The 12,323-nt window shown below is 40.0% G+C and overlaps 1 protein-coding gene and 1 long non-coding RNA gene across 5 annotated transcripts; one reads left to right on the forward strand and one right to left on the reverse strand.

The window, feature by feature from the left end:
• Window positions 1-260: 260 nt before the first annotated feature.
• Window positions 261-11,939, reverse strand: LOC119501479 (nuclear body protein SP140-like protein). Of its 4 annotated transcripts, XM_037791866.1 has the most exons (17): window positions 11,877-11,928; window positions 11,409-11,583; window positions 9,506-9,680; window positions 9,089-9,319; window positions 8,805-8,924; window positions 7,464-7,597; window positions 7,244-7,288; window positions 7,104-7,143; window positions 6,552-6,659; window positions 6,289-6,411; window positions 6,041-6,180; window positions 3,419-3,487; window positions 3,084-3,223; window positions 2,253-2,376; window positions 2,087-2,161; window positions 1,028-1,171; window positions 261-902 (listed from the first exon to the last, which is right to left on the reverse strand). In XM_037791866.1, exons 2-17 carry the CDS (start codon window positions 11,550-11,552, stop codon window positions 816-818), a joined length of 1,899 nt encoding a protein of 632 aa, XP_037647794.1. In that variant the 5' UTR covers window positions 11,553-11,583; window positions 11,877-11,928; the 3' UTR covers window positions 261-815. The 4 variants fall into 4 exon arrangements, with proteins under 4 accessions (XP_037647794.1, XP_037647795.1, XP_037647793.1 ...); XM_037791867.1 differs by having other exon boundaries at window positions 9,098-9,319; window positions 11,409-11,939; XM_037791865.1 differs by having other exon boundaries at window positions 11,409-11,939.
• On the forward strand, window positions 6,559-7,346 carry LOC119501483. The gene is made up of 2 exons (XR_005209839.1): window positions 6,559-6,676; window positions 7,122-7,346. It is a non-coding gene; the product is annotated as an uncharacterized LOC119501483 (long non-coding RNA).
• Window positions 11,940-12,323: the final 384 nt, after the last annotated feature.

Raw genomic sequence — 12,323 nt, forward strand, 5'->3', positions numbered from 1 at the left:
TCAAAACAAGATTACAGTCAGTATCTAACTTTCATCATGTGATTACTCGTACAAAAGACGACCCATTCTGTACATTTAATAGGAAATACGTTCCCATTGTTTTGTGTCTTTCTAATCATAATTAAAAGTTTAGGTTTAATTTTCCTGCTGCGTAAAAGACCCATCAGTCACAGTAGTAGTGTCAGTCTTTTTGTTTCCATTCTGGAATATAGATTTAACCTTTAAAACAAGCCATGTCATTAAAGATGTACACAAACAAATTTGTATTTGTTTTAAATTTATTTTAAAAACAGACGTCCACAATCAACAGGTCAGAGGGATCGAAACAAAAAGATAGAGCGCAAATGAATTGTACTTTAAATACTGTGTGGTGACATGGAGATCCTGTTGGATATATTGCATGATGGAAAACTGCTTTAGACCAATACAAAGTCAAATACTGACTTTTGCAATACATACATTCATAATACATACATTTGAAACCCTCATCACACATTGTAAAAATTCTTGTATTGAGGAAAAACTATTATATAACACTGAAAAAGAAAGTTGCAAGTAGTTTGTTATACCGCACCCTCTGTGAGTAAACCAGATAAATAATAGGAAAAATCTGTTTTTTAATGCATTGTAGTATAATTATACAATATTGAAATGTGTTGTCATAATTAAAGTAAAAGTCTCTTAACTTCTCTTGATTAGCAATTATTTCTTTTGGAATATTTTAACCAGATATGAGGTAAATGTCAAAAGGGATACTTACACATGTCTAACCTTTTCCCAGTACCTACTGAGTGTGAAAACTGAGCACTGTTTATCTATTCACTGATGTTGAACACACTCTTCATTTCTCCGTCAAATAACTCCTTCAGTCTGTTGCCGGCTGCGAGGTATTCAGCATTGTCCTGCAAAAGAACATAACAGACCATTTCACTATATTATATCCTAAAAATGAACCTTAACTGTTGATGGAAACCTCTTAGTACCACATGTCTAACGCTGCATGTCATCTAGAGGTTTGTTTTCTTACTCGGTTGTATGAAGCACAGTTGGTGAAAATAAGCTGGACGTCGGACACAAACTCTCCAACGGTCTTGTAGAGTTGCTCCTGGAGTTTGTCTGCTATGTTAACCAGCCACATCGGAGTCTTGATCACCATGGAGTAGTTCTGCAACTGTGGGTACCGAGCAGAAATAAATGAAATACTCAACACTCTGCAATACCGCTGTCTTTTGTTTACATAGATTTCAGACTATCATAAGCAAAAACCTGAAGCTAGTGTGAGTCCTCCAGTAGCCAGATCATTAAAGGGCCGGTCCATTATTATTTTTTTGTAGTTGAGGTTTTTATATCACTCTGTAGCTTCCCAGTGGTGTTTCTTATGTATTCAAATCCAAACATTCACATTTTGGTCGAAGTATGTATGTTTTAGTGTCTTAATCTTTTTCCCGCGTGACCTGACGTAGGTTTCTGCATGATGATGCTGCTACATATACAGTAGATATACATCCTTATAGTCAGTGTATTATCTACATAAGGGATAATGAACAGCGAGCTGGTGATTGTTGTGAAATAAATCCCGACAGGGCAAGGTGGAGGGGTGGACCCCAACATGCGCCCTGAAGGGGTTTATTTCACAATAATGAATGGCTCGCTGTCAGTCAGCCCTCTTCGACGGGGAACTGACGCCGTTATATCGCTCTCTTCAAAGCCACCAGACTACATTCACAAAAAACAGTCGTTTTACCTCGCAGATTGGGGAGCACACACCCAACCCCACTTCAAAAAATCAGGACGAACCCTTTCATTTATTTCCAAACTTGGCACAGCTAACGTTGACTCTGCTAGTGCTAGCGTTCACATTATTCATTACCTTATTGATTAGCTTACTGTGGAAACTTACGTCACTGCTTTTTGCTAACAGCTGAGTGGGCGTTTCCATTTGAAAAAAAAAAAAAAAAAAAACGGAAAAGAACGCTGATGGCCCTTTAAGTGTACTTTATTTGCTATAAAATAAACAATTGACACTATTTGTCAAGGTTTTGAAGACAGAAACAGGTGCATGGGAATAGCAGAGAAATAGACTTACATAGAGGCATGGGTTTGAAGCAAATATTTGTTCCTCATCAGCGCTGGACAGATACAGAAGGAGATACTGGCATTGCTGTTGGTGTAAGGAAAGAGGGATGAGTGACGGCGGTGTGACAGAGAGACAGGTGTTAGGATGTATAGACAGAGAGTCACGTTGTGCTCACCAGCATGCCAGCATGTTGGGATATTTGGCGAGACATGACCGCTTCTCTTTCCAGCTCGTCCCAGTGAAGCCACTCTCGGGAGGTTCTGAATACACAGAACGTACACATCCATATACTATCGTCCCTGCTCAAACACACACGCATACACACACACACACACCCACACACAAAAATAAGATATAATACATATATATATAGGGTCTGGCAATTATCAATCTTGAACAAAATATCAGAAATCTTTATTTTTGTTTCACTTTAACCAAGTTAATCCCGCTGACACAGGACTAGTGTAACATGAGTGTTTAGGTCGGAATTTATTAACTTGTTTTGTCATTTAATGAGCTAAACTACCCCCTGATCAGGGCTAATATCAGGGCTTATATATATATTTATATATATATTATATAAGCCAAAATTTGGAGACCTCTAGCACATTCTAATGTCACTATTCATCATAATAGTTCATTTTTACATATTTGAATGAGTTTGCTTGCCTGATTGTAACCATGTAGTGAATTATTGTAAAGGAGAATAAGGTCACAGTGACCTTTGACCACCAAAATCTAATCAGTTCAAGTGATCCAAGTGGACATCTGTGCCAAATTTGAAGAAATTCGCTTCGGGCGTTCCTGAGATATTGCGTTCACAAGAATGGACCGGACGGACAGTCGTACGTACGGACAACCCGAAAACATAATGCCTCTGTCGACAGCTATCGCCGGGGCGGAGGCATAAAAACAAAGAGCTAAAAGATGCTAAATTGGTCATTAGAGCTCAGGGGAACTGCAGAGTCAGGTGATAAGGGTGAGTCAGGGTTTGATGAACGCTCACCCTAAAATGGTGTCTTCTACATGAGGCAGATGACATTTCTGGTGGAAGGAGCGAGGGCAGTAATCGCACACCACCAACTCTTCTTCTTCTTCTTCTTCAATTTTACAGATGCTGCACTCGTCATCGTTTTTCTGACTCTCCTGCCAAGACGGACATGACAGCAACTCCGATTACACACAGTTCAATTACATGTTGCATCTGAGAGAAAAAGGTTCCTTGTTCATAATAATATACTGCAGCTCATAGTGAGAGACACAGGTTTTGGTCATCACATTGTTTATGCAGAACAAAGATGAATGTGGAATGAGGGAAAACTGACTGATGAACAAACTTACCAGGTCGGTAACACTTGGATTGCAATTTCTGCAGGTACACAGCAGTGAGTCGATACTCAAGATGTTCGCCTGAAATAGACAAATCAACAGCGTCTTCCTCTTTGTTTCATAGTTTAGGTCTTTTAGGCTTGACAACGAATCCTGTGGCTCTCTCATTACCTCCTCCACGGCTACATTTCAGAGCTGACACACAATTTCATGAAACTGCATCACTAATGCCATAGTTGACTTAACCTGTGTATACATATTTCTGTCTCAATCTCTTCACATTTGTTTCTAAATCAGATGCTAGTATTTCTCGGCTCTGTAAATTAAATAACCTCACATTTAGTTTTTTTAACCAGCCTACTGGAGACGCCTACTGTAGCAGGAACTACCACAGAGGACGTTTTGAGTACTTTGCTGGGTGTTTTTATTTCTGTCTGTGGGACAGATTTTGTCACCGTTTTGTCAGCGTCGCAACCGTGCAAGATGCAGTCATGAAACTGGTGTGTAGTAGGCTTGTTGCAGTAGTGTTACACGGTCGTCGGGCACACACCGATTACATTACATACGCCACCTTCCCCACCGTTGTTTTGCTTTTTTACAGAAATAAAACCCATTTCGTTTATTTTGGCATATCAGCGCCGTGTTATCAATACACACGTAGGCAAAATTGTTGGTACCCTTCCGTTAAAGAAAGAAAAACCCACAATGGTCACTGAAATAACTTGAAACTGACAAAAGTAATAATAAATAAAAATTTACTGAAAATTAACTAATGAAAATCAGTCATTGCTTTTGAATTATGGTTCAGCAGAATCATTTTAAAAAACAAACTAATGAAACTGGCCTGGACAAAAATGATGGTACCCTTAACTTAATATTTTGTTGCACAACCTTTTGAGGCAATCACTGCAATCAAGTGATTTCTGTAACTCTCAATGAGACTTCTGCACCTGTCGACAGGTATGTTGGCCCACTCCTCGTGAGCAAACTGCTCCAGCTGTCTCAGGTTTGAAGGGTGCCTTCTCCAGACTGCATGTTTCAGCTCCTTCCACAGATGTTCAATAGGATTTAGATCAGGGCTCATAGAAGGCCACTTCAGAATAGTCCAATGTTTTGTTCTTGGCCATTCTTGGGTGTTTTTAGCTGTGTTTTGGGTCATTATCCTGTTGGAAGACCCATGACCTGCAACTGAGACCAAGCTTTCTGACACTGGGCAGTACATTTCGCTCCAGAATGCCTTGATAGTCTTGAGATTTCATTGTACCCAGCACAGATTCAAGACACCCTGTGCCAGATGCAGCAAAACAGCCCCATAACATAACCGAGCCTCCTCCATGTTTCACATTAGGTACAGTGTTCTTTTCTTTGTATGCTTAATTTTTGCGTCTGTGAACATAGAGCTGATGTGACTTGCCAAAAAGCTCCAGTTTTGTCTCATCTGTCCAAAGGACATTCTCCCAGAAGCTTTGTGGCTTGTCAATATGCATTTTGGCAAATTCCAGTCTCACTTTTTTATGATTTGGTGTCCTCCTGGGTCGTCTTCCATTAAGTCCACTTTGGCTCAAACAGCGACGGATGGTGCGATCTGACACTGATGTACCTTGACCTTGGAGTTCACCTCTAATCTCTTTGGAAGTTGTTCTAGGCCCTTTGGTTACCATTCGTGTTATCCGTCTCTTCAATTTGTCATCAATGTTCCTCTTGCGGCCACGTCCAGGGAGGTTGGCTACAGTCCTGTGGACCTTAAACTTCTGAATAATATGTGCAGCTGTAGTCACAGGAACGTCAAGCTGCTTGGAGATGGTCTTATAGCCTTTACCTTTAACATGAAGGTCTATAATGTTCTTTCTGATCTCCCGAGACAACTCTCTCCTCAGCTTTCTGTGGTCCATGTTCAGTGTGGTACACACCATGACACCAAACAGCACAGTGACTACTTTTCACCCTTTAAATAGGCAGACTGACTGATTACAAGTTTGAAAACACCTGTGATGCTATTTACAGGACACACCTTAGTTTAATATGTCCCTATGGTCAAATTATTTTACATCTTTTCTAGGGGTACCATCATTTTTGTCCAGGCCAGTTTCATTAGTTTGTTTTTTAAAATGATTCTGTTGAACCACAATTCAAAAACAATAGCTGATATTCATTAGTTAATTTTCAGTAAATTTTTATTTATTTTTACTTTTGTCAGTTTCAAGTTATTTCAGTGACCGTTGTGGGTTTTTCTTTCTTTAACGGAAGGGTACCAACAATTTTGCCTACGTGTGTAGATAGTCGGATAACGGACACTACAATCTGAAAGTGAATGCATCTTAAGGAGTCAGCTCAGAGCAGCAGGTGTCATATTTCACACACACGGGACGAGAGAGTGGACAGACCGAGAGATGGCGAAGGATTTGGTGTCGAAGCGAAAAGAAAAAGTGCCTATTTGGAAATATTTCAGATTTAAACCCAATGCTTTAAGAGAACCATAACGTTAATGAGGCAAGCGCCGCGAGGAGGACGGAGCGGTCACAGCCAGTGTGTGCAGCGGCGGCGGGTGGAAACCTGCGGCCCCGCAGCGAAAGCTGGACCGGAGAGGCCAGAAACACAGCCACCCGACGGTAAACATTAGAATAAGTGCATTACCTCTAAGAGGACACTGAGTGGTTCCCCTTCGTACTTGATGTCTTTCCTCCAGGAGGCATCTGTCGGACATGACGCCTTCTTGATGAACTCCTCCGGGCTCATCCAGCTCGTCTCAGTACGAATACTCTTCCCACGAGTGCCTGGTGACGAAAGCAAGTTCAGAGGAGACACATTTAACTGGGTTCAGTTGGTTAGTACACATGTCATTACACATATTTAGCTTTTTGTGTACAGTAAGATGTAGTTACCTGATGCAAATCGTTTCTTGTGTAAGGTCCCTGCTAAAGCTCCACATGTGACTTTGAACACCTTCCTGCCGCTGTCACTGCTGGCTTGTGGCTGCTGCTCAGGCTGTTCCTCTCCTTCTTCATCTGTAAAGGACACGTGGAAAGTATGATTAACATAACCATTGCTATGATACTGGGATATATTATATATATATATATATATATTATAGAGCATAACTGTGTTTCAACCCTGAATATCACTTTCACTTTGTAGAAACCAGCACCTGCGACAGCCGTGGAACTTTCTTTGCTGCTTGAGGAAACCTGGTCTTCCTTGTCCTGATCACAGTCCTCATCTTCATCTTCATCTTTATCTTCTTCTTCCTCAGACACTAAAAGCAGGGAGGAGGTGAGTAGCCACTTTCCCGTTGCTTATATACAGTATATCAATCATTTCTCCTCCTTTAGCAGTTAAAGCTGCAGTCAGTAACTTTGAGCAAATATGATAAGAAGTTAATTTTATAAAACTGTCACTATATCCTGACAGTAATGCACAAGACAGATAATCTGTGAAAAAATCATGTTCCTCTTCCCTCCCCTCGTGCTCCTAATAGCATTCAAATATTTCCCTGCAACCAAAGGAAAACAACCAATCACTGCTTGCGGAACTTGCAAACTCAAATCAAGCAGTCAAACTAGGCAGCGCTGATCAAATATGAATCCATATTCTGTTACTCTAATGCCTATTTCTTGCATAAAATGTTTTCAGAAACATCTTGTAGTGTACGGTTTAGCTGTAGAATGAGAAAGTTTGTGACCCGGCAGGGTCAACGAACCTGTAACTACATCACCAGAAGGGAACAGTGATTTCTTGGCCTAGCAGGAAGAAGAAGAAGAAAAAAGGATCAGGATCACTAACAACAAGAAGATATTCCACAAAGTCAGAATTGATTTATTGATTTATTTTTGTTTTTACCTTTTTACACCCTCTCTTGTAATTTGCTGCTTTCAGGTGACCTTCCTGCAGTGGGATAAAAAAAATAAAAAAAAACAGAAAATAAATCGATTTTCACAACAAACTACGTGTGAAGTGATCTGACGAGGGGCGCTAACATGGCCGATGTTAAAGAAAAGCAAGTCATGACTTCACACAGTCTTGTTTCGTGTGTATACTCCAAATTCACTTTTCAACAAACCTTTATAAGTTTTCCCAGGGAGATGCCCTGACATCGAATGCTCCACTTCCAGTTCTTGCAGCTCTTCCTTCCCGCAAACGTCTGAAATTCATTGGGAGTAAACCACTGTTTCCCGACCGCAATGCACTTCTCCCCTGAAACATTCAGAGGATGGGGATGTGTTAATGTCAACCATTAATCACCTGCTGTCACTATCTTTCCCCTGTCAGAATCAGATGTGAGAAGTTTCATTTTTCAATGTTTTTATATAAGAAATTATATTGAATAAAATCTGATTAAAGAGGACCTATTATGCTTTTTCCATTTCCTTTATTGTGTTATATAGTTTTTTGTGCATGTAAAAGGTCTGCAAAGTTACAAAGCCCAAAGGTCACGCCAAAGGGAGTTACTCTCCCCCATAGAAACACTGCCTTTTCTTCCGTAACGTGGTGATGTCACCAAGTAACACATTTGCATGATACCTGCCTGGCGCCTAGATTGGCAAGCCCTCAAACAAAGCTAGTTAGAGCGGAGCTGGAGCGGAGTCAGAAGAGTTTGGTTCGGTTGACCAATCGCAACAGAGTGGGCCAGCTGACCAATCAGATCAGACTGGGCTTTTTGGGAGGGTGGGAGTAGCTTCAGACAGAGGGTGAAAAGAGGTGCTGCAGCACAGCCGGTATGAGAAAAATAAAGAGTCTTTTGAACATTAAAGCAGGAAAACATGTTCTAGTAGAAACCCCAAATACAAGCCTGCAGCTGAAAATGAGCACAAGAGGTCCTCTTTAAATATCTCTAAGCCTGGTCCTAAACAATTTTTTAGTGTTTTGACAATGATGATAGTATTTATTTTCCATCAGATTCAGACATTGAGTCATAGACTGTGTATAAGAAGTGGACGCAGTCACCGTGACATCACCCATTGGTTTGTGGACTGCTGTTTTGAAGCCTCGAGTTCGTCATTTTGTCCGTCGCCATCTTGGTTTTTGACAACCAGAAGTGACACCAGAGGGTGGAGCTACGTACAACTGAACGCTGAATTTTTAGGCGACCAAAAAGGTTATAATTAACTTTCATGAACTGAAAACACACTGTGAAAGGGTTAAAGCTCTAAGACGAAAACACGGACAACTCCCAGACCGGACATCGCCGTGGTAGCGACCTGTCAATCACAAGGTAGCCTCGCCCTAAAGCATCCCCTGCTTTATGGTCTATTTGACTACAAACGGGATCATAATTTACTAAATGAACATCATGCTGTATTGAAGAAGACTTGAAACTAGCGATTGAGACCATAATCTCATGTTTACAATGTTTACTGAGGTAATAAATCAAGTGAGAAGTAGGCCCACTGGTTTTACGTACCTTTAGCCAGTCTGTCTCTGTTCAGTGACCCCTCCTTTTGTCCACAGGTCACAGGGAGCTGGTGCTTAAACATGGTCCAGGTCCAAATGTCGTTCTTCTCTCCCTTCTTCAGTGGAGAGGCTGGAAAATAAAAAATAATATATATGTTGACTCATTTGTTCCAAATGAGATTTGAGACATACAGAGAAATGTAATTTAGAGAGTGCATTTTTCAGCAGTGAAACTTTCAAGTAATGTATACAGTCATGTTAAGAAAAGTAAAGCATAAGAAGGAGGTGACTTACAGAAGGATATTTTTTTGGACTTTTTCCTTGGAGACGAGCGAGATGATGGACCGGCCTGCTCTTCCTCATCATCGCACACGCTCTTTTCACTTCTCAGTTTCATCTTCTTTTTCACTGAGCTCGCTTGATTCTCCTCCCCCTCCTCGTCATCTGAAAGATCCTTCCTTTTCCCCTCGTCCGTCTCTTCCGTTTCCACCGTCTCGGGCTCTTGTGTCTCAAAATGGAAAGACCCTGCCATGGTTACAGTAAATATCAAGTACACACATCATGGACAAATGGCAGTGAAAGAATGATGAGAGAAGTCTTAGGCTGTGTTCAAACTTACATACTAACATAGTATTATATAAAATACATTATTCACAAGCAAAGAGAACATAAACAGAGTAAGCAGAATCACAATCATTAGAAAAGGCTGACCGTCCATGAGACTGTTGCGCAGCTCTCGCAGGGTTGGGTACTGGTGCAGGATGGGCTCCCTGAAGACACACCTCCAGAAATCTTTGATGCTCTTTGATCGTTCTTTCTCCAACCAGTCCAGAATCCCATAAAGACCGTTCTTAATGTTGTCTTTACTCTTCATACGACTCACCTTCTGCACATACACAAAAGTATGGGGAAAATGAGGGTTTAATGATTCTATAGAGCCTAACTTATACACGTTTTTCATGAATACTCAGATCTTTTAGTTAAAGTAGCAATAACATAGCGTAAAAATACTCTAAAGTATTAGCATCAAAATATACTTAAAGTACTAAAAGTAAAAGTAGTCATTATGCAGATTGGCTCATTGCAGAATGATGTGTATTATATTATTGGACTATAATTATTGATGCATTAATGCGCTCATCACTTTAATGTTTGAGCCGGTAATGGTGGAGCTAATTGTAAGTACTTTATATATTAATGGGTTGCTTAATCCATAATAATATATTTTCATTTATTTGTTGATTTATATTTTGTATTGAGAATCAAAATCTGCAAAGTAAGTAGTAACCAAAGCTTTTAAATAAATGTATTGGAGTAAAAAGTACAATATTTGCCTCTGAGATGTAGTGGAGTAGAAGTATAAAGTAACACAAAATGGTAATACTCAAATAAAGAATAAGTACCTCAAACGTGTACGCAAGTACAGTACTTGAGTAAATGTGCTTAGCTACTTTCCACCACTGCCCGGCCACCCCCAGACTCAATTTGCATTATAAAGCCAGACGTGTTTTGTCCCATCGTTAGTCTCCTCACCATTTGGTTATCACTAACAACAGATTGTTTAAAAGTCCCCTGATTTTCATCCCATAAATCATTGACGCTACTGCCTACTGACATGGTTAATTTATGCAAAACATTGTTTTAAATAAATAAATACAGTACATAAAAAATAAATATAAAATAAATGCAAAAATAAATACATACATTTAAATATTAATAAAAATAAATACGTAAAGAAGGGAAAATTGAACAGAAGAGTAAATAAATAAGGGAATTAAAACAAAGATAAATATAATAATTTCAAAAATATCAATTTATATCACATTTTATCAATTAATTAATGGCTACATTTATTTTATACATTATTTTTGCGATAATTAATGACGGATTTATTTATTTATTGAGTCATTTATTTATTTATTTTTGGCAGGCCTTAGTTCAGACTAGTGGAAAGAAAACATCTAAAACACAAATTTAGGTGCTTATTTTCTAAAATGTTTCTCTTTATGTCTGTAGATTTCCCCTAAATTTACCAAATGTTAACATTAGTTAATGCCTCATTTGCATATTTAAACATAACATTTAAAAAAAAAAACTTCCGATACAAAAAATAACTGACTTAACGTAAGTCAATGTACTTAATATAATGTAACGGGGGAAAGTTTCATGGTGAGATCTGTTATATTAGTTAAAGCTCACTTTGGGTGTCTCCCCTTAAAATGCATTTTTTTCAAATACCTGAATTTTGCCCTGGGCCCCCCTTGCAGGCTCAGTTGTTGGACCTTGAAAAGCCTGCATACGGCCCTGTGCAAGAAGGTTTACTTCTGAAAAAATGGGGCTGACAGGAAGTGTCTGTTATAAAGTGAAGAGAGCTGTATCCTGCCCTCGGTTCTGAGTCAAAAACTACACTTCAATGTTTCATTCCCAGTCCTCCTCCTCCTCCTCCTCCTCCTACTACTACACTACTAGGACATGTGTCGCTTCCTATTCCCGCGCTCTCCTGTCCGGCGCCTTCTTCATCCAGACGGGACCGTGTAAGAGGAGGAGGAGAGAGTGAGTGAGGAGGGTGAGGAGGTTATAGCATAATAACAGATGCATAGTAACGGTTCCTCACCTTGTAGTGGTCCTCTGGGACCAGGTCGTGGTCCCGCAGCTGGTTGAGGAACGTGTGCGGGTTCTCCATTAAGGACATCTCGGTTTTATGACGGTGGAAGAACCGCAGCAGATCGTCCTTCTCCAGCCAGTCCATCGGGTCCATCGGTGGTGGGCGACTTCAACCCAGAGAGTCTCTGCACAAAAACACACCCAGAGAGAGACCAGGACTGCTCCAGATGCCTACAGATGTTACATCTAAACTATGGCGCTAAATGAAGTGCTTTTAGAGAGGCTCCCTCTCTCTCATGCAGTGATTCCCTTTGCACTGAACTGTCCTGCTGCTCGACAGGATTTGAACACACAAACTAATAATGAGCACCAAAGTTCACTGCAGTGTGTCAGAAATCACTGTCAGCAGCAGATTTAAAACTAAGCGGAAGGAAGTGTTTCCATGTCCAGTAGAAGTTTCTCTCGTGGCTCTACCTACTAATGCTTTATCAGTTCCTCTTCTCAGCAGCAGTGGGCTCTTCCTGGCCTCCTGACCGGTCCCTCCTCCTCCATCTAGTGACGTTTAGAAAGTAAAAGTGAAAATTTCTGTTGGCAAAGTTGCAGTTCTGGTCAGTGGCTGCAGGGGGCATCATCATCCACCATAGAGAGAGATCCTCTTTTATTAGCATGTTTTTGTCTTATTATTTACATAAACAAACATATATTTATACTATACTTATATAAAGATTTTTTAATAGTCCTGTATCACAGCTGTTACCCTGCACTCTACTCATTTTTAACAGTCTCTTCTGCACTATATTCACTTTAAAAAAAAAAAAAAAAAAGTTAGACTACTAACTTTTTTACTGCTTTTTTACTAACATGTTTTTGCACTATGGAACTGTGATGCTGGAAACTTGAATTTCCCTCGGGATCAATAAAGTTA

Source organism: Sebastes umbrosus, chromosome 14 (genome assembly GCF_015220745.1).
Source record: "Sebastes umbrosus isolate fSebUmb1 chromosome 14, fSebUmb1.pri, whole genome shotgun sequence".
NCBI lineage: Eukaryota > Metazoa > Chordata > Actinopteri > Perciformes > Sebastidae > Sebastes > Sebastes umbrosus.